This window comes from Canis lupus, chromosome 28 (genome assembly GCF_003254725.2).
Source record: "Canis lupus dingo isolate Sandy chromosome 28, ASM325472v2, whole genome shotgun sequence".
NCBI lineage: Eukaryota > Metazoa > Chordata > Mammalia > Carnivora > Canidae > Canis > Canis lupus.
The window spans coordinates 5,896,779-5,923,214 of record NC_064270.1 but is presented as its reverse complement, the minus strand read 5'-3'; the positions used below and the strand labels follow the sequence as shown (position 1 = coordinate 5,923,214).

The following is a 26,436-nucleotide window of genomic DNA, read 5'->3' as shown; positions in this document are numbered from 1 at the left end:
CACGTTGAAGCAAATGGTGGGTATTTGTTGTTTCTAATGGCTGAGGAATATTCCATTGTATACATAAACCCCACCTTCTTTATCCACTCATCTTTCGATGGACACCGAGGCTCCTTCCACAGTTTGGTTATTGTGGACATTGCTGCTATAAACATCGGGGTGCAGGTGTCCCAGCGTTTCATTGCATCTGCATCTTTGGGGTAAATCCCCAGCAGTGCAATTGCTGGGTCATAGGGCAGGACTATTTTTAACTCTTTGAGGAACCTCCACACAGTTTTCCAGAGTGGCTGCACCAGTTCACATTCCCACCAACAGTGCAAGAGGGTTCCCCTTTCTCCACATCCTCTCCAACATTTGTGGTTTCCTGCCTTGTTAATTTCCCCCATTCTCACTGGTGTGAGGTGGTATCTCATTGTGGTTTTGATTTGTATTTCCCTGATGTCAAGTGATGCAGAGCATTTTCTCATGTGCTTGTTGGCCATGTCTATGTCTTCCTCTGTGAGATTTCTGTTCATGTCTTTTGTCCATTTCATGATTGGATTGTTTGTTTCTTTGGTGTTGAGTTTAATAAGTTCTTTATAGATCTTGGAAACTAACCCTTTATCTTACTACTTCTAACTTTAAAAGTACAGAATTACACTTCTTAAGTGAATGGTAGTTATTTAAAAAAAATTCTTTAAGTTTTACATAAATGTTTATATACTCTTTTGATATAAGTAAAAAATTAATAGTACCAAGGTCAGCCTCCCTTACTGTTAGGCCTGTCCTCTCCTTCTACTGCCATGTTGTTCCATGAAAGCACAGTTACGTGTCAAATGTTAAAATACCTAAAATAATTGCAACTAAAGTAGCTTTGAGATAAAGCTATAATTTTAAATTTGGAAATAAATTTCTTAAATATTTAATGTTTAACATCTACAGACTTATTTTTAAATTTCTATTAATAATAGAATGCTTTAAATGCTTTAAAGTGAAAACAAAAACTTCATAAAACCTGTATTAACTGAGTCAAGGTGCTAACAAATATTTTGATGCATAATAAAACATATTAAGAGTTCACATAATTTAAGTTAGATGAACTATAAAATACATTTACTTACCTCAACATTTCTAATGGATTTGTCTCATGGACTTGGATGCCACACCTTGGACAGTCATTGCTATCTTCAAAGTGCTGTACAATACAAGTCTTACAGACTAAGAAGAAAGAAGATGTTAGATTAAAATGCATCATGTGAATTTCAACTAAATGTAATTAAAAACAGTCCTTAAGAATTGCCTATTATAGGTAGAATAGTATTCTTTAACCAAACTTTATAAAACTTTAAAATTCTAACAGTGTAAAAAAAAAAAAAAAAAAAGACCCAACTGAAACAAAGCTTAAAGTCAATGATATAAAAAGTATATGTTACTCCGCTAATTGCTTTCTTAAATATATTCACAAACCAAATAATTTGTTCATATTACTAAGGAAAAAGCTGGTGCATTTATTTTTTGTTGTTGTTGTTGTTGTTGTTTTTTTGTGCATTTATATAAAACAACAGTTCTTATTTAAAGAAGCACAAAGAAAGGTATAAACTTAGTAAGCCTGCAATGACTTCTTTTGAACGCGACACAAATAGTTCCTAATAAAACTTGAGAGTGTTCAACATGTTTGGATTACTTTTTTTGGCAAGGTGCTCCTGGGACAAATGAGGAGTTACAATGAAACTTCTGGCTTTTGCAGAGCATGATCAGTCTGTGCTCACAAATACCATAATTCCACGGAGCACAAAGTATGGGTAGTAGCATCAAGCTCCTACAAAGGCATGAGAGGTAAAGTGGAAGAACCACTGAGAAACTGACAAGGGTAAGATTTTAAATAAACATTCCAAACAAAGATAACAGAAATATAATTTGTGGATCTTGGCCACTAGCCCATATAGCCTACATTTCCCCCAGTAGGGGAATCTTTCTGGCTGTGAATCTCTCTCACCTTTTCCCTAGGTTTTTATTATCTCCTATGTCAAATGTCTTGCCCAAAAACCTTAAACATTTTTACAACACCTGAACTATAAAGAATTTTTTATCTAATTTCCTATGCCAATCCCCCCCCCTCTATTTTATTATACTCTGTATAATCTGAAATTTTCACCTGCTACCTGTTAGGATCAGCTCCTGTAACTCCCCTACAAACTACTTCCTTTTCCCCTCCTATGCCCCACACTCTCCAAAAGAAGTAAAAAAGTTTATCTAAACAATTGATCAAAAGTAAAAACTAGACTTCTCCCACTGAGATTAGGTCTGAAAATTCAAGCATAACATATACACTGGTCAGAGTTAACAATGGTCAAGAAAGAATTCTACTCGGTACCTGATTTTAAAGTCTTTAGTACATATACAGAATAGTATCTTGGTATTTCCTTTCACTTATGCACTGATTCAAAAGACACTGAATGCCATGCACTGTACTAGGAGCTGCAGATGTAAAGGCAAACAAAGTCCATACTTTTATGGAACTTCTATTTGGAAAGGCAAACAAAGAATTTTAGTAACACATGATATTCACGCACACAAAAAAAAGGTAGATAGAGTGTTAAAGCATTGGCAGTTTTAGAGTGGTCAGGGTAGGACATATGAGCAGATTTGTTTTTTTTTTTTGATAAATACACCTGAATCCCATTTTTCTACCTTTTTACCATTACATACAGCTTTAAGGACAGTACCCCTTCACCAAAATTCTCTCTAAATTTGGACAAAAGATGGTATCAGAAAACCTTAAAAACATAAAAGGGCTTAGATATGAATACTTCATCTGTCTTCCAAATCTCTTGGCCCAAAAAGGTTCTAAATGACTTTTCAAAAGTCACTGTTTGGGAAGGGAGGACTTTCTTGGTAAGCTACACTGAAGTGGAGAACAGAGAAACTAAATTCTTTTAAAAGATTGTTGGTATTTGCTTTTTTCTCAGGGACACTAGATAAGTCTCTGAAATTTGGGAAAGAAGGCCAAAAAAGGACAGATAAGAGGCAAGAATGAAGAGTATTACAAAGCCTGATCCTATCCTGAATCTCTGATCTGACCCTGGAGCTCTGATCTTTGTGGTTCAAAAGGTTTATCATACTCAAAGCGTTCAGGAATTCCTGGCTGTCTATCAGCCTTGGCCCAAATAAAGGCACGTGACATGCCCAGAGCAAGTCCTCTAGGTCAGCCAAAAGGCTAAGGGTAGAAGCCTGTCTTTCCAGAGGCTAAGATACTAATCTAGGCAGCTAAAGGACGAAATGTAAGGCTTATTCACCCAGGCATGCATACAGTTTCAAGAATAAGGCTGTGTTCACTGCTTAAGGTGAAGGCAGCATCAGTGTCCAAGGATGCTGATGGAGAATATTAATCTGTATCTAGATCTGGACTGTCCAATATGGCAGCCACCTAGCCACATGTGACTGAGCACTAAATCACATGTTGAAATGTTATGTTAGATATTCTGAATTCACTAAAATATATCAAAATTCATTTCATTTGTTTCTTGTTTTAAAATGTGGCTGCTGGATAATTTAAAACTACACCAGTGGCTCATATTTTATTTCTACTGAATGAGTGCTGTTTTAGAGGGATCCAGAAAGCCCCATCAGGAGATGAATTTGTTTTTCACAACAACATCTGAGATATGCTACTTTATTCTACTCCTGAATATGAAGAAGAGGTTTTCACAGGCTAGGTTACCTGCCTACTCTGATGAATGGCAGCACAGAGACTTGAATCACAAATTTTATTTCAAATTTTAAAGATTTTTGAACTTTACAAAGGAAAAGAATGTTATGTAAAAATACCAGCTGTATCAGGCACCACACTACATGCTTCAACATTTATTTAATTCAATGCCATTTAACAATTGAATCCTCATTACAAACCTATTAGGTAATATTAGGTCTCTTACAGCTGAAGAAACTGAGAATAACTTTAGTAATTTGCCAAAAATCATGGAGTAAGTGGGAAAAGCTGGGGTTTGAATCAAAGGTCTATTTTCTTAACTAATGCATGCATAAGTGATACATTTTCTTCTAATTTTATTTCTATAGGCCTATAATACATAGAAAAAGAATGCCCTACATCTTAATTTGGGAACCTTAAAAATGTCTGTTTATAGAATCAGATATCCTTTTAAGCTAAATATTTTGCACAAAATAATCCCTTTAAGCAGCTTATTTATTCCTTTCAAAAAAAAAAAAAACTCTAGAAAAATACATTTCCCACATACTCTTAAAAGCTATTAAGTAAGTAAAATGCAACCTAAAATGAATTGGAGCCTGAGAAAACCCAGGCTAGAATTTCAGTGAAACTGAAAAGAGTAAAAGGAGGATTTTCTTTTCCCTTAGACACTTAAAAAACCCATCATTATAAAACTGACTTTTGATTCTTAGTTTATAATTATTTATACTAACTGGAAAATAAATTTTGAAAATATCTTAAAGGTTTAATAGCAAGCTTTCTTGGTACAGAAACTGCTCTACAGGTTAACTCAAATGGCCAAGAAAGATGTTGGAAAAAGTCCCCGACTGTGGTTAAGGCTATGTATGGAGACCAACTAGCATTTTCACTCTCACCAGCTACCCAACAGACAAATGCTGTAGCCACAAGAAATACCTGGTCAAAAAGGGAGTTAGGCTCACCAAAGATATCCCTCGTTGGAAAAACACTTAAATAGCAACAAGTGCTAACATTTACTGAGCCCTAACCAAATATCAGGCTCTGGGCTCAAGTCTTTGTGTGGATTATAGGATGAACTTCTACTACCCCCTTTGGCAAATGAGAAATCCAGTAGTAGAGAGCCTAAGCAGGCTGCCCACAGCTGGCCAACTGTGTAGCAGATGCAATATCCATCCTCAGGCTATGCAGCTCCAGACCTAAAATCCATACCACTATGCAACACATCTTAACATTGATAACACTTGGTCCCTGGCATTAAGATTTCGTATTTTTAATTGATGCTTATATTTAGCCCATCGTAAACAGCATTTAAGCTTCTGCCTAAAGCTTACCAAGCAAAATCTTCTTTCCTTTGACCACTTCTTATATTTGAACTAGGTTGTTGCACAAATTAATACAAAGAGTCACTGTGTCATCTAAAGCAGTGGGTCTCACACAAAATAGAACATTACTCAGCCACAAAAAAGAATGAAGTCTTGCCCTTTACAACAACACTGATGGACCTACAGGGTTATGTGAAATAAGAGAAAAACAAATACCATAAGACTTCACTTATATGTAGAATCTAAAAAGAAAAAGGAATAAATAAAACAGAAACAGATTCATAGTTGTAGAACAAACTGATAGTTGCCAGAGGGGAAGGAGGAGGGGGATGGATGAACTAGGGGAAGGGGATTAGGAAGTGTAATCTTCCAGTTATAAAATAAATAAGACATGGCAGGAGTATAGTCAATATTATTGTAACAACTTTATATGGTGACAGATGGTAACTGGGCTTATTGTGGTGGCCATTTTGTAATGTATATAAATATCAAACACTATGTTGTATAACCTGAAGCTAATACAATATTGTATGTCAGTTATTCTTCAATAAAAATATATGTTTTATAAAAAAACAGTAGTTCTCAAATCACTGCAATCACCAGTGAGATTTTTTTTTTAAACAAATTTGTGGACCACATCTGAGACCAATTAAATCTGAATCTCTGGGAGATTAGCACCAGGACTCTAACTTTGCAAAGCTCTCTCACCAAGGCAGCCAAAAAAGAACTGGGAAATCCCAACCAAGGATTCCATCAGAAGTCACTTTATTATTCACCATTAGGAAATCACTGCCATAGGATAAAACATAATCAAAAGAATATGGGATTAATGTACTCTTTCCCTATAATGCAAATTTACATGAGAAACCAGGTAGTACAGAAAAGTTGTTCCAGAAAAAAATAATCTTGCAGTGGATTGCCTGGATCTGGATCCCAGTTCTCTCATTAGGCAAATTACTTACTTTGTGTTTCTATGTACAATGGAGATAGCAAAGGTTCCTATCTCATAGGCTTCCTGTGAAGATTAAATGAGATAGTATATGTAACATATGCAAATGAGTGTTGGAGAATTTGTAAATATTCAGTATATGTGAGCTATCACTATATATTATTAGATCACTGGATGGGCATAAAATGATGATGAGAATTGGAGTAACTGAATATTGAATGGCATCAGACTATGGTTAGTTTCATGTGTCCACCTTAAATAACAGATGATCTTGCTAATGGAATTTGAAACGTATATCATGTATTGGTATTAGGCCTCTGCAGCCGTGTGCAGCCATGTTCACCCTAGAGATCGTCTTGTAAATTCAAGTATGATATTTATGACACACTGCTTCACCCAAATGGAAACTGCCTATCTCTACATGTGTGGTATTTCTTTTTCTGGGGAGGAGGGTCCAAGATTGACTGACATTTCTCCATTATACATGCTTCCTTAACTTTATATGTTTAATATAATTCCAACACAGTCCCATGGGTCTAGGCTTTACCGTATTGTCTCTTCTGATCACTTTATGTTCTACACATACCTGCTCTGAAGCATGATCATCTATTGATTTCTTATTTTAACTATTCAAGGGCTATCTATCCTACCTTCTTATTTTATTTTGGGGAGGGAGAGAGAAAAAAAGAGGGAAAGAGAAAAAAAGGGAAGGGGGGAGGGAAATAGAAAGAAAGAGAGAGGCAGGGGAGAGGGAAGAGATATTCATAAGCAGGCTCCATGCCCATGGTGGAACCCAGAAAGTGGGGCTTGACGACATGACCCAGAGATCATGACCTGAGCCAAAATCAAGAGTTGAATGCTAAACCAACTGAGTAACCCAGACACCCTTATTTTCAAATTCTTGGTGTAGGGGGTTCTTCATAACAGGTACAAAGACCATTTGTTGTTGCTGTCTTGGATGTATGGTCTGCCCCAGTCTCTTATGTATCATAGAGCTAGCTTCCCAGTTTTGATGACCCAAAGTAATCTACACAAATTTCTCTTCATGGGTACTAATTCTGCTATCACTGATAATAAAACAATAATATTCTTTTCTTTCGTGTCCTTGGTAGAGTCATTCATTAGTAAAGCCCTATTTATTGAAAGTGATCAAATGCTGACTTCCTTTGTTAAAATCTGAATGTGTTAGTTTTATCTGTTAACATAGAAGCATGCTTTTTCTTCTTCCCTTAAGCATATCACTATCTTTATATGCCTGTCTTGATAGCACTCACTTGATAGTTTGCCTTTGGAACATTTATTATCTAACAGTATGTAAGCAAACTGTGGTCATCTGCAAAAAGAAGAGGCATCAGTTTCCTGCTTTTATTACATATTCCTATGTGTGAAACTGACATCTTAAAAAGTTTTCCAGAGTAGCTGTAATTTGCTTTCATGAGACACTATCTTCTGGTTTTTCTTACATAAAGAACTAACGGACATCTTTCTCTTATGTATACACGACATATTTCTTTCAAAGGCTTATATGAGTTGCAATTTCATGGAGAACACAGCGTTCCTTTCTACTGAGTAGAATGCTTTAGTATTGTCTCTACAGGACAGAGGAACAGGCAGCAAATCAGGGTTTTTCGAACAGGGTTGGAATTGAATCTTGAGATTTAAGCATGGTAGGGGGATCTTACACCATGTAGGCCAGGAGACCAAAAGGTATAAAAAGGCTAGAAAGGCTGCCCTACTTAAATACAGACAGGTTTAAGGAATTGAGTATGACTCCAAGGTTAAGGTAGAGTCTGGTAGCTCAGTCAGTGCAGCGTCACCCTTATTCCTCTCCTTATCAACAGATATTTTGTGATCAAAATAATCACTTCCTCACACATGTTCTTGAATAGCTGTGCTGTTTTCTATTTCACCTCTTTTGTTTCTCTCTTCTTTCAGCATATTTAAACTATTGGCTCATTCAAACTATTATACTCCAGCCAAATCCCACTCTCTACACACTCTGCTTCCACAGGATTACAACAGAACACTGGGAGAAACACAAGTACCACGCGGATTGGTCTCTCACCTTAAATTCTTGATCATGAATGTCAGTGGGTCTTGCATCTGCCAGGCAGTCACACTCAATGTCCCAAGTCCATTATGCTCTTTGCTAATACTTCATACTTTCACCTCTCCTCAAATCCCCAAACATTTCCTCCCCAACCTCACTTTCCACTGATGACCTCACTTTTTTACTGAAAGCAAAAAGAAAAAAAGAAAAAAACTGAAACAAAGAGATTCATACTACCATGTCTATTTCCTTACTACCATCTATACTTTGTGCTCTTGCCTATCTCCAAAACATTCATGTGCCTATCTAAAGCCGATCTCTGCCTGTGCATTATATCATCTCCCAATGATCCAAGAACACTGCTCCAGTGCTTCTCCTCTTTCACCTATGTTAGTCTTTTGCTGAGATTCCTATCAAGATTAAAACATTATTTTTCCATCTTAAAAAACAAAAATGAAAACAAAACAAAACAAAAACCTTCTGTTGACCCTACTTCCCTTGTGAGCTATCACTACATTTCAGAGGTACTTATACTCATTCCCCAACAGCTCTCTTCCCAATTTTTCAATCTTTACCTTCAATAAGGTTACTTATATAATCATAGTACAATTATCAAAACCAGGAAATTGGGGATCCCTGGGTGGCTCAGTGGTTTAGTGCCTGCCTTTGGCCCAGGGCGCGATCCTCGAGTCCCGGGATTGAGTCCCACGTCGGGCTCCCGGCATGGAGCCTGCTTCTCCCTCTGCCTGTGTCTCTGCCTCTCTCTCTCTCTCTCTCTCTCTTGCTATGTCTACCATGAATAAATAAATCTTAAAAAAAAAAAAAAACAGGAAATTAAGAAATTTCCATCCATTCACACCTATCCACACTTTCGCTCCTGATCACTCCACTGAAACTGCTCCATGAGATTATCTGTGACCTCCACATACATAGCTAAACCTAGAGGTCTAGTCTCAGTCCCATCTTACTCACACCTGATTTGACTCCTCCTCCTCCTTGACATGATACACAGTTGTCCTCCTGACTCATGCCTCCTCCTCTCCTTCTTAAAGTCCCAAGGTCAGTTCTTCATCTTCTCTATCTACACTCATTCCCTTGGTGCTTCCATTGTTGACAAACTACACACTGATAAACTCCAGACTCATATGTACACTTTCCAACTAGGCATCTCTGTTTGGATGTATCATAGCTTACATTCAATTTCCAAAAAATAACCACCTCATCTTCCACCTTGTTTTTCCTATATGATTTGATGATATCTTTATCCTTCCAATTTCTGAGGCCAAAAATCTTGGAAGATACTCTTGACTCTTTTCTCTTGTATGATCCACCTGTAGTTCATTAGCAAATACAGCTGTCTCTTCAAAATATAACCAGAATCTGACCACTTTTACCACTACCACCACTACCACCAACACCACATTGATGTAAACCATTACCATCTCCTGCTTGGCTTACTGCAGTCATTCCTAACAGCTCAGGTCCACTTTCAATAGTAGTTTGAAAGATGCTTTTTTTTTTAAATATAAGTAAGATCATGTCATTCCCCTACTCAAAACTCTGCTGAAATGGGTCTTCATTTCTCTCAGAGTAAAAACTAAAACCCTTAACATGGCCTTATAAGAACTGTGCATTGTGCCTGTGACCCACATCCACCCCATCACCTTTCCCAACTCTTCTTTACTCATTGCTCTCCAGCTGCACTGGCCTCCTGACCATTTCTCAACATGACAGGCACATGCCTGCCTCAGAGCCTTTGCTCTTGCTATTTCTCTACCTGAAATATTTTTCCCTTGGATATGTGATTAGCTAACTCCTTCACCTCCTTAAGCCTGTTCAAATGTCACTTAATAAGATATAGACATGAACACAGGCTTAGATTTTAACATCTCACTGACTGTCAATTCCCTTTACCCAGCTTGACTTTTTTTTTCTATAGCTTTTATCACCTTCCACTATACACCATGATTTATCTATTGCCCACTATGCTGCCTCATGTGTCCCAGGAGCCCAGTATAGTACTTGGAGGAGGTGGTACTCAGTAAATATTTATGGAATAAATGAGGACACAAGGGTTAGGAATCATAGATGGAGGCAGGATTTTAGGGCCTACCATGTCCTAATATAATCAAATCGGAAATCAGCATACATTTTCAACGTAAGTAAGGGAAGAGATTTTGAGTTTACTAGTAATTTTTTGACAATTAAAAAAAGTTAATTCAACACAAATTAAAATCTGTTTTAGTTTTTTAAATTACAATGATAATTTTCTGTTAACTGAGTGAACAAATGTTAGTGGTTGAGCATTCTGAGAGAACACAGCTTTGTCCACTGGGTTTTAAATTCTGACACTATATAGTAGTCTGGTAAAAACCAGTATGTTATAAAGTATCAGTAGTTATAAAAAGTCTTCACAGTATCCAAACAAAAGTTATCTTCTGTCTTTTCTACATGTTTGAACTGTACTTATTCACAATGTTTACATTCAACTATTGTGCTAGGCTTATTTATTTATTTATTTTTAACAAACTCTACTTATATAGGTATAGAAAGAGAATGCTAGTGGGGGTAGGGGTGGGGCAGAGGGAGAGGGAGAGGGAGAATCTTAAGTAGGTTCCACACTCAGCATGGGGCCCAATGTGTGGCTCGATCTCACAATCCTGAGATCATGACCTGAACCAAAATCAAGAGTTGGATGCTTAACTGAGTCACTAGGTGCCTCTGTGCTACACTCTTAAACATACTTATATACTAACCATGATTTCTAACTCTGAATAATTACGTATTTTGGGGTACATATTTTTTCTTAATCCATAAGTGGTATCAGTTCCAAATGATATATTCTCAGAAGCCAATATAAGACAATTTCATTTTTAAATTTCTTATCCTCTAGTTTTGCCCTTTAGTGTCCACAACAATGCTTTGTTCATCTGTTTAAACACTCTTTACTATCTAATGCAATTTCAAAAGCTAAAAGAATCACAAGTTTAATATAATTTTTCTTTAGCATTATTGCTAATAATAGATGATACCTAGAATGTTTAAGATCTATAACTATTCTTATTTAAAAAGAATCATCAAAATGAATGCTATAATCATTTTCATGAATAAATGACTAGTTTCTGCCAGAATAGTTTGAAACCTGTAATATCAGTATACAAATGACCTCACTTCTAATACAATGCTAAAACACTGTATTTGCAACCTATTGAAACTTTAAATATAATTTCTAATTAGGCCTTTGATTTTTAGTCTAAAAACAAGTCTTGACCCTAAAAACTGAATTTTATTAAGAATAAGTTGTTGGAAAATTCAATTTATATCTTTTCTCCATTATAATGGCTATTTATTCACATTTAGTAAGTTCAGATCATGACTGGGTAAGTAATGACAAGTATATTGTCATGCAAACATAGCTAGAAGAGGATATATATATGTATTATAAAGCATATTAATATATATATAAATTTAAAATAAAGGGATGCCTGGGTGGCTCAGCAGTTAAATGCCTGCCTTTGGCTCAGGGCATGATTCTGGAGTTCTGGGATGAAGTCTCTCATTGGGCTCCCTGCATGGAGCCTGCTTCTCCCTCTGTCTATGTCTCTGCCTCTCTTGTCTCTCATGAATAAATAAATAAAATCTTTAAAAAAAAAAGGTAATTTATAAATTCTAAATATATATTAATTACAATAAAAATAGTAAATGATAAATTATGACAATTATATAACAAAATTTATAAATTATAAAATTTATATAAATTTTAAATAAAACTTTGTTGTTATACATAAATATATAAAAATATTTTTAAAAATATATATATTTGAATTTATCTGTTTGCTTGAAGAAATTTCAGAAAACAAAGTGAAGCAGAAAGAAGAAAAAATAAAATTAGGAAAATGTCATAATATATTATGAAAATATGCCAGAGTCAGATGTCCAGAATTTAGAGCCCAGTTCCAGCATTTTTAGCTTTGTTACTTAACCTTTCTGAGTCCTGTCTCTGTGAAAAATATTGGAAAAAATCTGAAATGCTCTTCCCTCAGACCTTCTCACAGCTCTTTCCTATTATCTTGGTTTCTGTTCAAATGGCAACTCTCAAGAAAGACCTTCCTCTGTTTTATTTTTCTTATAGCATTTACTTGCTTATTGCCTGTCTCTCCTATTAGAATATAAGTTCTAGGAGGGCATAGGCTATGCCTGTCTTGTTTACTGCCATGTTTCCACTGGCTAGAGTAATGACTGGCACAATGTAGGTGCTAATAAACAGCAGATGTTTATTAGCACCTACATTGTGCCAGTCATTACTAGAAGGGTTCTTGGGAAGATTAAATAAGATGATAAATGTAAAGCTTATGACCACAAATACAACAAACATTCAATAAATAACAGCTATTAACCTTTTATTAGCATTTATTTTAATTAAGGTATGATTTAATTACTGTCTGATTATAAACTGCCTAGTTGAAATATGCTAGTATTATAAACATCTGGTCATGAGCTGTGCTTTTCAAACTTGTACACCACAGAATCACCTGAGGACCTTCTTATTATAAGAATTTCTGGCCTTTGCCCTGGAAATTTTGATTCAACAGGTCTATGATAAGACCCAAGAATGTGCACTTGTAACAAGTTCTCAGATGATGTTGCTGCTGGTGGATGCTGCTAGTCTGGAGACTGCAATTTGAATAGCCAAGTGTATGTAGCCTAAGGTTTTTAAAAATTGAATAACAACGTATCAAGAGATCTCTGTACCTTAAACTTCTGCAGTTATAATACTTGTTCTGAATCAATCAATGGTTAAATTTTATCATCTTCTAAGTTGCTCCTTCATTTTTACTTATTATCAGGTAAAATTATCATGTAAATATTAAATAAATAAATAAATAAATAAATAAAAATTATCATGTAAAATCACCAAGTCCCTTAACTGTCGCATCAACTAAATTATCAATCTTCTTCGTAGAAGTTAAAAACTAAGTACAGTAATGTTTTTCTAAAGAATTCATTCTTAGTGAAGGGATTACAGCTACGATCTCTGAAAGGGCACAGAGAAGAAAGCCTTTCTTTCTGGTACCACAGATTTCTATGTCTATCACCCTCTTTCTTTTCCTGAGGAAAGAGTCATTAAACTCTTAAGGGGGGGCCCTCTAACCACAAAAGAGTTAAGAACCAATGCACTGTATTCTTCCATGTTACCTGCTGGAACAAAGCTCCTTTGTTTTTAGGAAAAGTGAAAAGTCTTTCATTTTAAGTCAACAACAAGCAAATACACTCTAAGCAACCTTAAAAAGTTTCTGAGGATCTAAGTGCAAGAGGCAGAGCATCCTTGAATCTATAACTGACGATCTCTGGTCCCCAACCCAGCATCTCTCCCTCTCTAAGACCCACATGGCTTCCACCTATATTGTAGAACATAGTTTCTTAAAATATGTAATTCCTAACCGACATTGCCTACATGCCTTTCAAGCTACCTATTACTGCACGTGAATCTATAAAAGGAAGAACAATAATCAACAAATTGGCCGTTTATTTATTCATTTAATCATTTATTAAGCATTCAAATACCAGGTACCAAGGATACATGTAACCCAAATCTGCCTGCAGTCACAGGTGGGTGGCATATCTTGGAGAAGAGTTTTAAAGGATGGGTAATGGCTAGGTGGGCTTACAAGCAAAAGTACATTCTAAGCAGAGCATACAGCTGAACCAAGTATGCATATGTGTGTGCAGTAGGTGGTGAGGGAGGAAGGGGTGGGTATAGCTAAGTAGCTTTAATTTATCCTGAGGGCACTAAGAGATCTCTAGGAAATTCTGGGTTGGTTGAAGAGTGAGTGATGAAAATAGCTGTTTTAAATGATCACACTTTGACACAGGTTAGAAGTGGGCTGCAGTGACTGGTGAGAAGTAATGAGAGCCTGAACAGAACAGTCACAGCGGGGCAGAAGTTAAGGTACAGATTTAAGAGATATTAAAGACACACCAGACAGGACTTGGTCCCTATTTTGTGTTAGGGAAGATAAACAGAGTCAAGTGTGGAGCTTATTTCCTTCTGGGATAACTGAGTGATGGCATCCCATTCATTCATTTTTAGACATGCTGAGCCCCAGGTGGCTTTAGGACATTCAAGTGCACATCCAGTAGGATTCTGAAACTGAGAAGAAAGGTCTATGCCAGAAATAAAGATTTGGGAGACATCAGCACATGCAGTTGAAGTCCCAGAGTAGATGACTTCACACAGAAAAGAAAAAGGCCCAAATACACATGCAGAAATTTCTTCTTAGCTTATGAAAAGTTTTGCTTGATCGAGTTAAAGTTCCAAATTTATCTTTTTTACCACTTTACCCTAGTGGCTAACAAAGTACCTGACAACTAATTATCCTAAGTAATTCAGTAATTATTTGGGTGGACATGTTTATTTCCTTAGGTTTTTGGTTTGAGTTAAAATAATCTCAGACCGAGGGGGGCACTTGACGGGATGAGCACTTGGTGTTTATTCTGTATGTTGGCAAACTGAACACCAAAAATAAATAAATAAATAAATAAATAAATAAATAAATAAATAAATAAATAAATAAATAAATTTATTATTAAAAAAAAAAAAAGAAAAAAATAATCTCAGACCTGTAACAATGGTTAATGTGGATTTGGTTCATCTATCACAAAGTGACCATGTAAAGCTCAAATTCATTTGTTTTACTTTTCTACTTCATTTTAATATTTTATTTTTATCAAGTGCCCTTGGCCTGCTGAAGATAAGTGGTGTCAGTAGGTGAGGTATGAGCCCACCTAAAGATGGGGCTTTTATAAGCTTTTTTATTTTTTGCAACTCCTTCCCAGGAGCCTGGGACTCAGCCTGCCCTGCCATCTCTGCCTCTCCTATCCTTCTGCCAGCTTGCCCCTTTCTCTTTCTTCCACACAGCTGTAGTACTAGCGACATCAAGGGCTACTGTAATCAGTCATCCTGCTGGTCCTGTTGGCCCTTCTCTCTACATAGCTGTTAGGGAAGCCAGGCAGTGTTAGCTCTAGAATTTCTCAACTGAAGAATGAGAGAGCATCAACCTATCTGATTTGAGGAGAAAGAAAGGTGAAATGCATTTGCAGAGTATTTTGAAAGAAGAGTAAACTAACTTCATTTATCCCTACAAAGCAGGGAGAACCACTCATGATCCCTCCTTCCCTCCCTCCGCAACTCTACCATAGCCAGGCCCAAGCACACTCATGTTCTTGTGTGAGAAGGCCAAGGCCTATGGCTTAGGAATTAAAAAAAAAAAAAAAAAGAAAAGAAAACCTCCAGTTTCTTCTCTTGTATGGCATTCTGCTGCAATATCTTGACCCATACCTGCTATTTTATCATTCTGTTCATTAGTTTCATGGTACTTATTGACATCCACATTTATTTCATATATTTTTTAACTTGATTACTCTTTCTTCATTTGACCAGAAAGTCCACAAGTGTAGATTCCATGTCCGGTTTTGCTCAACAATAATAATGTTCCATTTATATATTCATTTATATATTTCAAATTTGAACAGAGACACTAAAACCTTTATATTTTATTATAAATTTTATAACAAGAACTATGTTTCACCTATTCTTTACTTACAATAAAGACTCACAAAATCACAGTCTTTGTACAAAGTTATTTTAGTAAGATATTCTTTTTATTTGCCTAAAATACTATGGTATATATACTACAATGTCACTTAGCATTTCTCACTTTCCTCCTATCCCATTTGGCTGACTTTTTTATTTCATACTATCTCATATCATGGTATCACTATATCTGACCCACATTATACATAAGAAAACTGTGTAAGATCGAAGACCCAAACAATGATAGAGGAATACTGCTTTGCAGTACTGTTAATTTTATCATTACAAATAATAGGATACTTTGCAAATGGGATAGTTTTTGGCTACAAGCCCCAATATAAACACAAACAAAACAATACTCAGAAATCCAAGGACCAGGAAGTAGAAGGTGAGTACTACAGGATCCTTGGATCTCCAGAGACACCAGGTTGAGTACCTGACTCCTTCATCATTTACTCCACTATTCTGTTTCCTGCTGATGATAAAAGTCACATTTATGGTTTATCACTGCCTTTTAATTCCACTTCTGCCACGTACATTCATTCTCTTTTAGTAAAGGGCTTGATACAGCAAAGCAGTTTTTCAGGCTAGAATGACTTGTGCAGTTAAACTGTCACTTACCCTTTTAGACTTTAAACTGCTGTTGCAAACATAAACACAGCCCTTGCTTATATCCTGACACAATTTATACTTCTGGAATCCTTTGTTTTTCTTCCAAAACAGTGCCATATAAATTGAGATTTCATTATGTCCCAGAGAAAATTTTCTTTCAGAAAAACATAAAATATGTTAGAAAGGCAGATATTGGAGAATTTGGGCTTTCTTCTTATCTTCCAGAGTTGGCAGTTTTTGCTGGAGAAATCCAAATATGAAAATAATGCACAGAGGTGCCTGGTGGTTTAGTAGGTTAAGCATCTGCCTTTGGCTCAGGGCATGATCCTGGGGTCCTGGGATTGAGCCCTGCATTAAGCTCTATGCTCAGTAGCGAGTCTATTTCTCTCTCTCCCTCTGCTCGCTTGTGCTCTCTTTCTCTCTCTCTCAAAAAAAAAAACAAAAAACAAAAAACAAAAAAAAACAACTTTTTTTTTTTTAAAAGGGAAAAAAATAGTGCACAAATGTTACAAGAAGCAAAATAAAACAGACTGTGGACCATGTCCAGGTATCATCTTTGTTGTAGCAGGAAACATGGAAGTATAAGACAAAGTCCTTGCCCTAGAGTAGCCACATCCATTGGCCCTTTTTCCAAAATACATCCATAATCCAATCACTCTTCCCCATCTCCATTTCACACCTAATTACTCTGGTTGAAGACTCTATAATCTTTCAGCTGACCTGCAGTGACCGCTGTTCCATAAACTTTCTAAGCGCATTCTGTCTCAAGGCGTAATACTTTCTTTTCCCTAGAATGTTCTTCCCATATATCCAGAGCTCAGTTCCTTCAGTTTGTGTTCAAATGTAATCATATCAAAGAGTTTAACACCCTGACATTCTTTTTTTTTTTTTTTAAATTTTTATTTATTTATGATAGTCACACACAAAGAGAGAGGCAGAGACATAGGCAGAAGGAGAAGCAGGCTCCATGCACCGGGAGCCCGACGTGGGATTCGATCCCGGGTCTGCCAGGATTGCGCCCTGGGCCAAAGGCAGGCGCTAAACCGCTGTGCCACCCAGGGATCCCCACCCTGACATTCTATGTAAAATAACCCCATCTCTCCCATCTACAACCCTTCTTTGTTCGCTTCATATCACTGATCACTACTTAACATGGCACATGTTTATTAGTTTCACCCACTAGAATGTTCAACTTCTCAAGAGCACAGATTTTTTTTTTTTTTTTTTTACTATCTTGTTCATTATTGTATCTGTTCTGTCTGGAATAGATGGTACCTGGCACACGGTAGGTATTCAAAAAATATTTGTTCAATGATTTTTAACTGGTAATTGTTCAAGTTAAGTAATGATACAGAGCAGCAGTAAATTAGTATTTCAAGATAGTTCATAGCGAATTGCTAATTGGATAGCAGAGGCCATCCAAAGGTAATATATATCATCACTTTGGAAAGGTTTTCCAAAACACACATGCATGGACCTCACCACAAATGATCTACCAAATCTGTCTAAGTGGAATTCTGAGCATATGTATGTTTAAACAGTTTTCTAGGTGATTCTATTTTTTTATTGGGTATAATATATATCATAAAATTTGTCATTTTAGCCATTTCCAGGTAATTCTCTATTCTGCACCCCTCTTTAAGACTCCTGATATAATATTATGTCAGTTCAGTAGCAGGAGAACAGAGAAAGGGGAGGATTAAAAAAAGAAAAAAGCACCATGTTATCTTAAAAAGAGCATGAGCTTTGGAGTTGGAATATAGGTTCACCACTACTGGGCAAGTTTCTTAACTCATGGTTTCCACCCCCACAAAATGAAGATAATCTCTATACTCTCTCTCTCCCAATAACTTACTCCAAACTATTTCACGGTTATAGTAAAGCTAATTGTAATCAAGTATATAAAATATCTATTTAGTGCACATAATAGGCATTAATCTAGAACTTATGGAATTACTTTCATTGAAATAGGCAAATAATTTCATACAGGCAGAAACACAAAAAGTATGTGGAACTCTGGCATAAGTGACTATAAAAATGAACCTTCTACTGATAGGCAAGGTGAGAAAGAAACTTGATAGGAGTTCCACAGATATGATCATATTAGAACAGAGATTTTCAAACTCCATCATGCTTCAGAATCACCTAGAAGGCTTGCTGACGACCATGGATTGTTGGGCCCACTCCCAGAGTTTCTGATTCAGGAGTTCTGGAGTGGGGGCCTGATAATGTACACCTAACAAAAGTTCCCAGGTGATGCACAAACTGTGGGCTTTTTGGCCAAAGGATACAAAATTTCAGCTAAACAGGTAAGTAAGTCCTAGAGATCTACTGCACAGCATAGTGCCTATAGTTAATATTACAGTGTTGCATGCTTAAAATTTCTTAAGAGGGTAGATTTTATGTTAAGTGTTCATATCACAATAATACTATTAATAATAGTCAAGAAGACTTCTGGAGGTAATATGTTTATGGCATAGACGTGATGGTGGTTTCATGGGTCTATACTTACTTCTAAACTCATCAAGTTGTATACTTTGAATATCTACAGCTTTTTGTATGTCAACCATACCTCAATAAAGTGGTCTAAAAAAGCCAATGAATGAAAGAATGTATACTCCAACAAAACCTGCGAGCAGATTAATTCCTTCAATGTAACTTTTTAAAATAAAAAACCTAAAATAGTTCATTTAAAAAAACTATAATCAATAATATGTTTTAAAACATCAAAATTAGATAAAAGTCAACTATTACATAATAACAGAGGAAAAATTTCATGCCACTGGTATCCCAATGACAAATTCAATCCTGAAAATAAATTCAAAGTTAGGATGATTCTTGGAGTTACTTACCATTTTGAAAGCTAAAATCTAGATATAAAGCCCAAATGCAGTAGTTTTAAAAGAATACTTACAGGTATGGAGGCATTCCGTCACTGTGGTTGGCTTGATCAGGTACCCTTTACAGATGTAGCAGGTGATGTGAGGATTGAAATCTTTCACCAAGTGTTTCCTTTGGGTAGCCATTCGTGGTTAGCTAGGACTGGCTTTAGTAGTTCAGGCAAAGAGGGGTAGTAAGTGGATGAAGTCTGAGCCCAGGAGCCGGTGTGGAGTTCCCAACTGGATGTCTTGAGGCATGAGAACTAACATCCAGATTTATCATGAGATCGCTGGTCATCACTACTTTCGGTGGTTCTGCTTTCCCATATCTGTTTCCACAATAGTTTTAAAAAGATGAGAGGGAAAAAAAAAAAAGTGTCAAATTCCTAATACTGTATTAATAACATAACAGCAGCAAGTGTTACTCCAAATTGGGTGGATGGGTAAATAGAACATGTCTCTCACTGTCAAATTAATTTGTAAACCTACTTTGACTTAATTCAGGATAATGACAAATTCATCCAATCCTGGAGCCTTAACTATCACCTCCATACAAATGAGACCTAAAGTGACAAACTCTAGTTCTGGTATCTTTACCTCTTCAGTAATGCATCTTAGCTATCTGCTCGCCGGCTCTACTTAGGAGTTCTTGCCAATACAAGTTAAAAGATTCAACGCTGAAGTCACTATCTTCTCTACCAATATACTTCCTATTTCCATTTTGTGTCCCTTATCCAGTCAATGAAATCAAGTTGACGTCCTTTCCCATTGCATCCACAGCGATCCTACTGGACTGTTATCTTCTCCACCTGCGCTCCATCTTACATTCTAGCAGCGTTATTTTATTCTATCACATTTGGGTCTTCTTCTCAAAGATGGACAGTGTCTCCTCTTTATAAACAGACATTTAAACTCCTTGGCTTTCCATATAAGACCTTCCGCAGGCTGACCTTAGCATACTTTTCCAACACTTTTCTTTAGGCAAACTTAAAGGATCATCAGTCGTTCACAGTCCATTCTGCAGCCTCTGTACACCGGCTGTCCAACAAACCCTTCCTCTTTTCTAAATCCTACCTATATCCTTTGAAACGCTTCTCCAAAGTTATCCTCAGTGTGCCCTCTCTTCTGTTACATTTCCCTTTGACTTATAGTTACATTCATTCTTCATGTCCTCTATTAGACAGTCTTGACAGAAACCGATCACATTTAGTAAGTGTGTAACCTGGGCAATGTTACTTATCACCTCTCAATCTGTTTTTTTAAACTATAAAATAAAAATAAGAGTGCCAGCTCCCTAGAGTGACAAGGATTAAATGAGACCATACACATAAGGCTAGCACACGGTAAAAGCTAAATGTCATTCACTTATTTCCAGAAATGTTTACCATTGTTGGCTGGTACATGGGGTTGCTAAAGAAAAAAAAGTCTAAAAAGGTCTCTCGCAAACAAATGTGTTCTGAGAAAATACAGCATGAAAGGCGGCACTGACTTCCCAAGTCAGCCCTATCAACAGCAACTTTTCTCCTGTCTCAGCTGCTAACTCACAGGTATAAAGCAGCCGGAGAGGCGGAGCCATCATCCCATGGACACTCGCCCTGAAGGACGCGCACGGAACGGGCTTTGCGTGGCACGAGGGGGCAACACAAAGGGAGCTTGGAGAGCCGAGGGTCTGGGCTTCGGGTCCTCGGCCTGGACGACCTTCCGCAGGCGGCGGTGCCTGGGTCTAGGCTTCTCCTCCACCTCGGGACTAGCGGCCCTGCCTTCTCCACAGGTTTGCCACGAAGCTCCAGAGTTCAGAGAAAGTCCCCTGGAGAGGAAACGCAGGCTGCGACCGCGGGGGCGAGAGCGGAGCGAGCCGCAGTCCTGTCAGCCCGGCTGAAGGAAGCGAGCGGCTGCGGGGACCCGGCGGACGCAACTCCCCGCGTCCCCGGTGGGGGTGGGTCCAGGCACACGTCCGCCCGCCGCTCCGGCAGGTGCGCGGCCCGGGCCGGGAGGACGCGCCGGAGCGCTCCCGCAGGGCCAGGCCGGGGCTGCGCCGGGGGCACACGCGCCGCCTCTCCCGGGGCCGGGGCCGGGGCCGAGCCAGGCAGCCCGCAGCCCTCCCCGCGCGCCAGGGCGGGACGCGGCTCCCAAGCCCCCGGACACCCTCCCGACCCCCAGCCGCCCCCGGCCCGCCCCGCCCCGCCCCGCCCGGCCCGGCCCGGCCCGGCCCGGCCCGGCCCCGAGGGGCTCTCGGCGCTCCAGGCGAGGCCGGCCGCGGCAGGTGCCTGGGGGCGCCGCTCCCGCCGCGGGCACAGCCGGGGCGCGGGCGCGGGGCGCGGGGCGCGGGGCGCGGGGGCTCCTCGGCCGCCTCTCAAGCCCGCCCGGTACCTACCCCGCGGCCGCCGCCGCCGCCGCTCCTCGCCCGCCAGCGCGCCGGCCTCGGAGGGAAGGAAAGTGAAAGAGAAACAGCGCCCGCCGCGGCCTGGCCGGTCCCCGCGCCCCGTCCGCCCTCCCCCTGCAGGCGGGAGCGCGCGGCTCCGCTGGGCCACTCGGCTCGGGCCCGATAGGGCGCGGCGGGCCTCGGGGCCCAGGGCCGGTGCCGCCTCCAAGGGCAACTCCACCCCCTTCCAACCGCCGGCGCCCCCGGCCGGCCACGCCCCCGCCACGCCCGGCCACGCCCCCGCCACGCCCGCAGGCCGCGCCCACCTGCCCGCAGGCCGCGCCCACCTGCCCGCGCTCCTCGCAGGTGCCCGGCCTCCCCGCCCGCCCTGCTGTTGTGGCTTCGGAGCGACACGTAGCCTTGGCCAAATTTTATCTCGGTTCTCGTCCTCACCACCACCCCTCCCGGTTGTTTGCATCGTAACGGTGCCTGGTACATTTTCCCTGGTGTGTCTAAAAGCAGCGGTCAGCGTTGATAATGAGTCACCCTGCGAAACGGTCTACTAGGCTGCGTCTCCCTCAAGCCAGTCCCACCTGCGCCGCAGCGAGGACGGAGACATTTCTTGATTTGCATCTTATGTAAAAGCCACTAATGAACTTGCTACTGTGGGGTGGGGATCGCGGACACATGTGAGCAAGCTGGAGCGTGCTGGGGGTGGGGGTATTAGTAGAAAGGTAAAGAGTTACTACTATTTGCAAGGTTCAAAACAAATACCCCAGTTCTCTTCCTAGTGGCTTTGAGATCCACAAGAGACCATTCACTGAAAAGATTTATTCAAAAGCACGCATTAAAGATTCCTTAACCTCATTCAATCCTATTCTCCTGCATTCCAAAAACTTACAAATCCCTACTACAACCACTATTTTGCTAAACATTACATTGGACCTGGTTCTTTGCTTCTTAGAAGACTGCAATCAAGTAATCAATCCTAGGGTGGCAGGCAAATCAAAATCAGTGTGGTCTCCACCAGTAAAACAAAAGTTAAAACAAACATGCCAAAGGGAATCAGTAAAGGATGGTTTCAATTTATGTATTAGAGGAAAAAGTGTTGTAATTACATCGTCTTTGCTTCTGTCGAAGTGAGAGCAGTGGGGGCTAGGGAATTGACGGTACGGAGGGTACGGTGAGGGATTAATGCAAAGTATTTCTTTTATTTCCTATTCATAGGAGTCACTGTCATTATCAGAGGGTAGATTGTAGAGATGGTTCTAGTGGCAAACCAACAACCCCACACCAACTGGTGTTCAAAGATCTATTACAAATTTGAATACATCAAAGAAGTAGAGGAAGACAGCTTTCAAAAAATATCCAATTTATAATTAAACTTATGTAGACTGGACATAACATTTTAAAAATACCACTGTTAATATCACAGCAAGAGCAATACATTTTCTCAAACAGCTTTCAATGACCACGTTTTTATAGTCCTTATAAGAATCATTTTGCAAAAGCACACATGCCAATTTCTAAGCTAGGATCAACTTCAATAAATCAAGCAATCACAAATGAGCACAGAAAACAAGTTTGGTCAAAGGACTTCACAGATGGAAGGATACATTCAGATCTTTTATCTTGGAGACAAAACAGATCAAAATGAGAAAAGTCACCCTGGTTCAGGTGTATGTGTAACATGTAATGGAAGATTCTACTGTATATACTTTTATATATTGGTATTTTCCCACTTTATCTGAATCTACTTTAAATATATTTTTAAAGAATAACACTTAACAAAGGTCTGGGGGAGCTTACATGTGAGTGGTGATTAACGGGTAAGTGGGGTTAATCAGCATTCCCTGAGGAAATGCGCTTGAGGATGGATATTGGGAAGGCTTATATGTTAACAATGGAAGGAGGGGTGATGAATATGCTAGAGCAGGGCCTGAAGATAGGTATAGAGGTGGCACTGCTATAACCAAAACTGCAAATGGTGGACTTGAGAGTGGGAGAGAGAATTACAACCTTTGTAAGGAAATCTTTGCCTTGTGTCCCTGGAGGTAGCATATTTTGTAGTAAAATGTTCAGTAGTTTCTCATTTTCCTTCTTCAGCAACCACCCTACCTTTTCCATTCCAAGAAAAAAAAAAGCACATACAAAAAATAAATAAATAAATAAAACTCAAACATTTGTCTGGTTAAAAAAAATAACAAAAGAAATGGCATAAGGGAATGCTATAAAGGGACAAGTTTCCTGACATGTATAGATACCGAGCATCTAAACATACGACTTTCAAGGGCTGTGCTGCCCTTTTTCCCATGGGAATGCTTTCCAGTAACCTACCTCTTAAGTCCTTTGGTTCTGATAGTGGGGCTGGAACAAACCATAAAGGCCTCCATATGAGAGGGGTGGCTCTGATAACAAATCTTAAGTACCAGTGGGACCCTCAAATAAACAAAGGCCTGGAAGCAACTGGATACACAAGACTAGGGGGGGAAAAGGCAGATAAAAGAATCATCGCTCGGATTCCCCTTAATCACAAATCTACTTCAGCCTTCTCATTTTACAAATGTAGAAACCAAGATCCTGAGAAGTGACAAGTTCATAATCACAGATCTGCTTTTGATAAAGCCAAGACCAAAACAAAGGTACCAGTTCCATATCATGAATACTTCTCAAGGAAACTTCATAAGTCCAAGATTTTAAAGGAGTTTTGGTAAGAAACTAACTTAAACAAGGAACAAAGGGAGACTACAATGGATGAAGGGAGAGAGGGAAATACTTGCCTATGTGGTATTTAGGAGGGAACTGCAACTGGTAAATTCCTATCAAAGTACATAATAGGGGATCCCTGGGTGGTGCAGCAGTTTAGCGCCTGCCTTTGGCCCAGGGCGCCATCCTGGAGACCCGGGATCGAATCCCACATTAGGCTCCCGGTGCATGGAGCCTGCTTCTGTCTCTGCCTCTCTCTCTCTCTGTGACTATCATAAAAAAAAAAAAAAAAAAAAAAAAGTACATAATATCCCAAAGCAGTAACTTGTTTCATTTGATCATTGATCCAGACTTCCAGGGAACTACAAATGGCTCTTGATAACCCTTGCAACTACTTGGAGCTATCTGAATACCTAACAAACATTTTCATTACTTTATATTTTATGTCTAAAATATTTCAGTTAAGGCCGGGTAATGGATAGGTAAGTAATTCTGTAATTCTGTAATTCTGTACTGAAAAGTTCACATTCTGTCCTTGGCTAATAAATATACTATCAATGAACTGATGTTTAATAGCATGATGTTTAAAAATAGGGTTAGAACTTTGTATTTCCCCTGGGATATTAAGTAAGATGGCTTTTTCATTAAATTAAATTATTAATTTAATAATAATTAAATTAAATTAAATTAAAATAATTAAATTATTTTATATACCTAAGTATGCTATTTAATCTTTTTATATAGAATATTTGTAACATAAAACTACCCTCTGTAATCTAAAAGTCTTCCTACAGAGATTTTAGAAAATATTAAAATCTAAAGTCCTCCTGGGCCCAAATGTATTTTTTATAGCCATGGATATCACAGATCAAAATGTATGACTACTTAAAATCAGTGATGGAGGAGTGAGAACAGAACTGAAGGAGTTCCAATCACCCTCAGCCATGTCTCTTTTTCTCTTAATGCACCCCTCCCCTGCAATCAATAATTCTCAAGGACTCTCTCTACTAAATGTCTCTTGAATCCTTCCACTTAACCTACCCTGGTTGAGATTACTATCATCTCTACCCTCCATTACTTCAGTGAACTCTTAGATACAGCTCCTGTCTGTCAAACCATTCCCCACAGCATAGCCAGAGGAGTCTCTTAACTACAAACTGGATCAGGTTGCTTCCCACCTTAAAAAAAACTCCTGTTCTGGGACGCCTGGGTGAATGTCTGCCTTTGGCTCAGGGCATGATTCCAGAGTCCTGGGATTGAGTTCCACATTGGGCTCCCTGCGAGGAGCCTGATTCTCCCTCTGCCTGTGTCTCTGCCTCCTCTCTTTCTATTTCTCATGAATAAATAAAATCTTTTTTTTTAAAGAATTAAAAAAATAAAATCTTTTTTAAAACCCCCCCAAAAAAACAAAACAAAACCAAAAAAACTCCTGTTCTTAGGCTAAAGCCCAAACACCTAATAAGCCCATCTCAGATCCAGATCACTTCTACAACCTCTCCCTTGAACTCTATGCTGCAGCCCTAAAAAACATTTTTGCCCTCTAGATAGAGAGATGGATCCTCTTCCTTTCAAATGAGCATCCTGTCCCAATTCCTTCACCCTTCCCCACCTTTGCTAAATTTGGTCAAACCTTGTTTATCCTTTAGGTATCAGATGATCTCAAAGGTGACCTTCCTAGACACCTTGAAGTTGCTGAAGAGCTTTCCTGATAAACATATATCACATATATACATAACAATTCAATTTATTCTCTCAAGTCCCATCACAGACTTGGATTAACTGATTATTTTGGTTGAACCTCCTCCTACTGTGTAAACCCAGGTGATCTACTACTGCTTGACTGCTTCACTAGCAGAACGGATGGTAAAATGGTAAGCAATCAAATAAATACTGACTGAAATGCTAAGTATTTGCATGCACTCTAAGACATACTCTGTGTATTCTTTCTCTGGTATCTTCTAGGAGGGATCTTTCCAAAGTTATGTTAGGCATAATCCCTGTCATCCAGGACTACTAATTAAAATCACAACAGGGAATAGAGACTTATCTACAAGAAACAATGATGGAGCAATACATCAAATTTATTAATAAAGTGTTAAATGACAAAAACTCCAGCTGAAAAAAGGAGTGCTACTGGTGGTCAAGAAATTAGCCCTACATGCTTAAGACTCTGCCAGTAATATAAGACAGCAAGAAAAATGCCAAAAGCTACGGATATGAAAAATAAATGAGAAAGCCAAGGGAAAAAAAAGAGAAATGAAGTCAATATACTAAAAG

The 26,436-nt window shown here is 38.8% G+C and overlaps 1 protein-coding gene across 9 annotated transcripts in view; it reads right to left on the bottom strand.

Annotated features, from left to right (window-relative positions):
* PCGF5 (polycomb group ring finger 5) overlaps nucleotides 1-26,436 on the bottom strand; it is a 127,175-nt gene that overhangs the window by 48,348 nt on the left and 52,391 nt on the right. For 5 of the 9 annotated variants that reach the window (XM_035708061.2, XM_049103538.1, XM_025466494.3 and 2 more), the window contains exons 2-3: nucleotides 19,127-19,420; nucleotides 1,101-1,197 (exon numbers count right to left, since the gene is read on the bottom strand). In XM_035708061.2, coding sequence (XP_035563954.1) covers nucleotides 1,101-1,197; nucleotides 19,127-19,238 — 209 coding nt within the window. In that variant the 5' untranslated portion in view covers nucleotides 19,239-19,420. Of the gene's footprint in view, nucleotides 1-1,100; nucleotides 1,198-19,126; nucleotides 19,421-20,636; nucleotides 20,899-21,465; nucleotides 21,674-26,436 lie in introns of those variants that run through there. The other 4 variants (XR_003143996.3, XM_025466495.3, XM_025466492.3 and 1 more) reach the window with 4 other exon arrangements.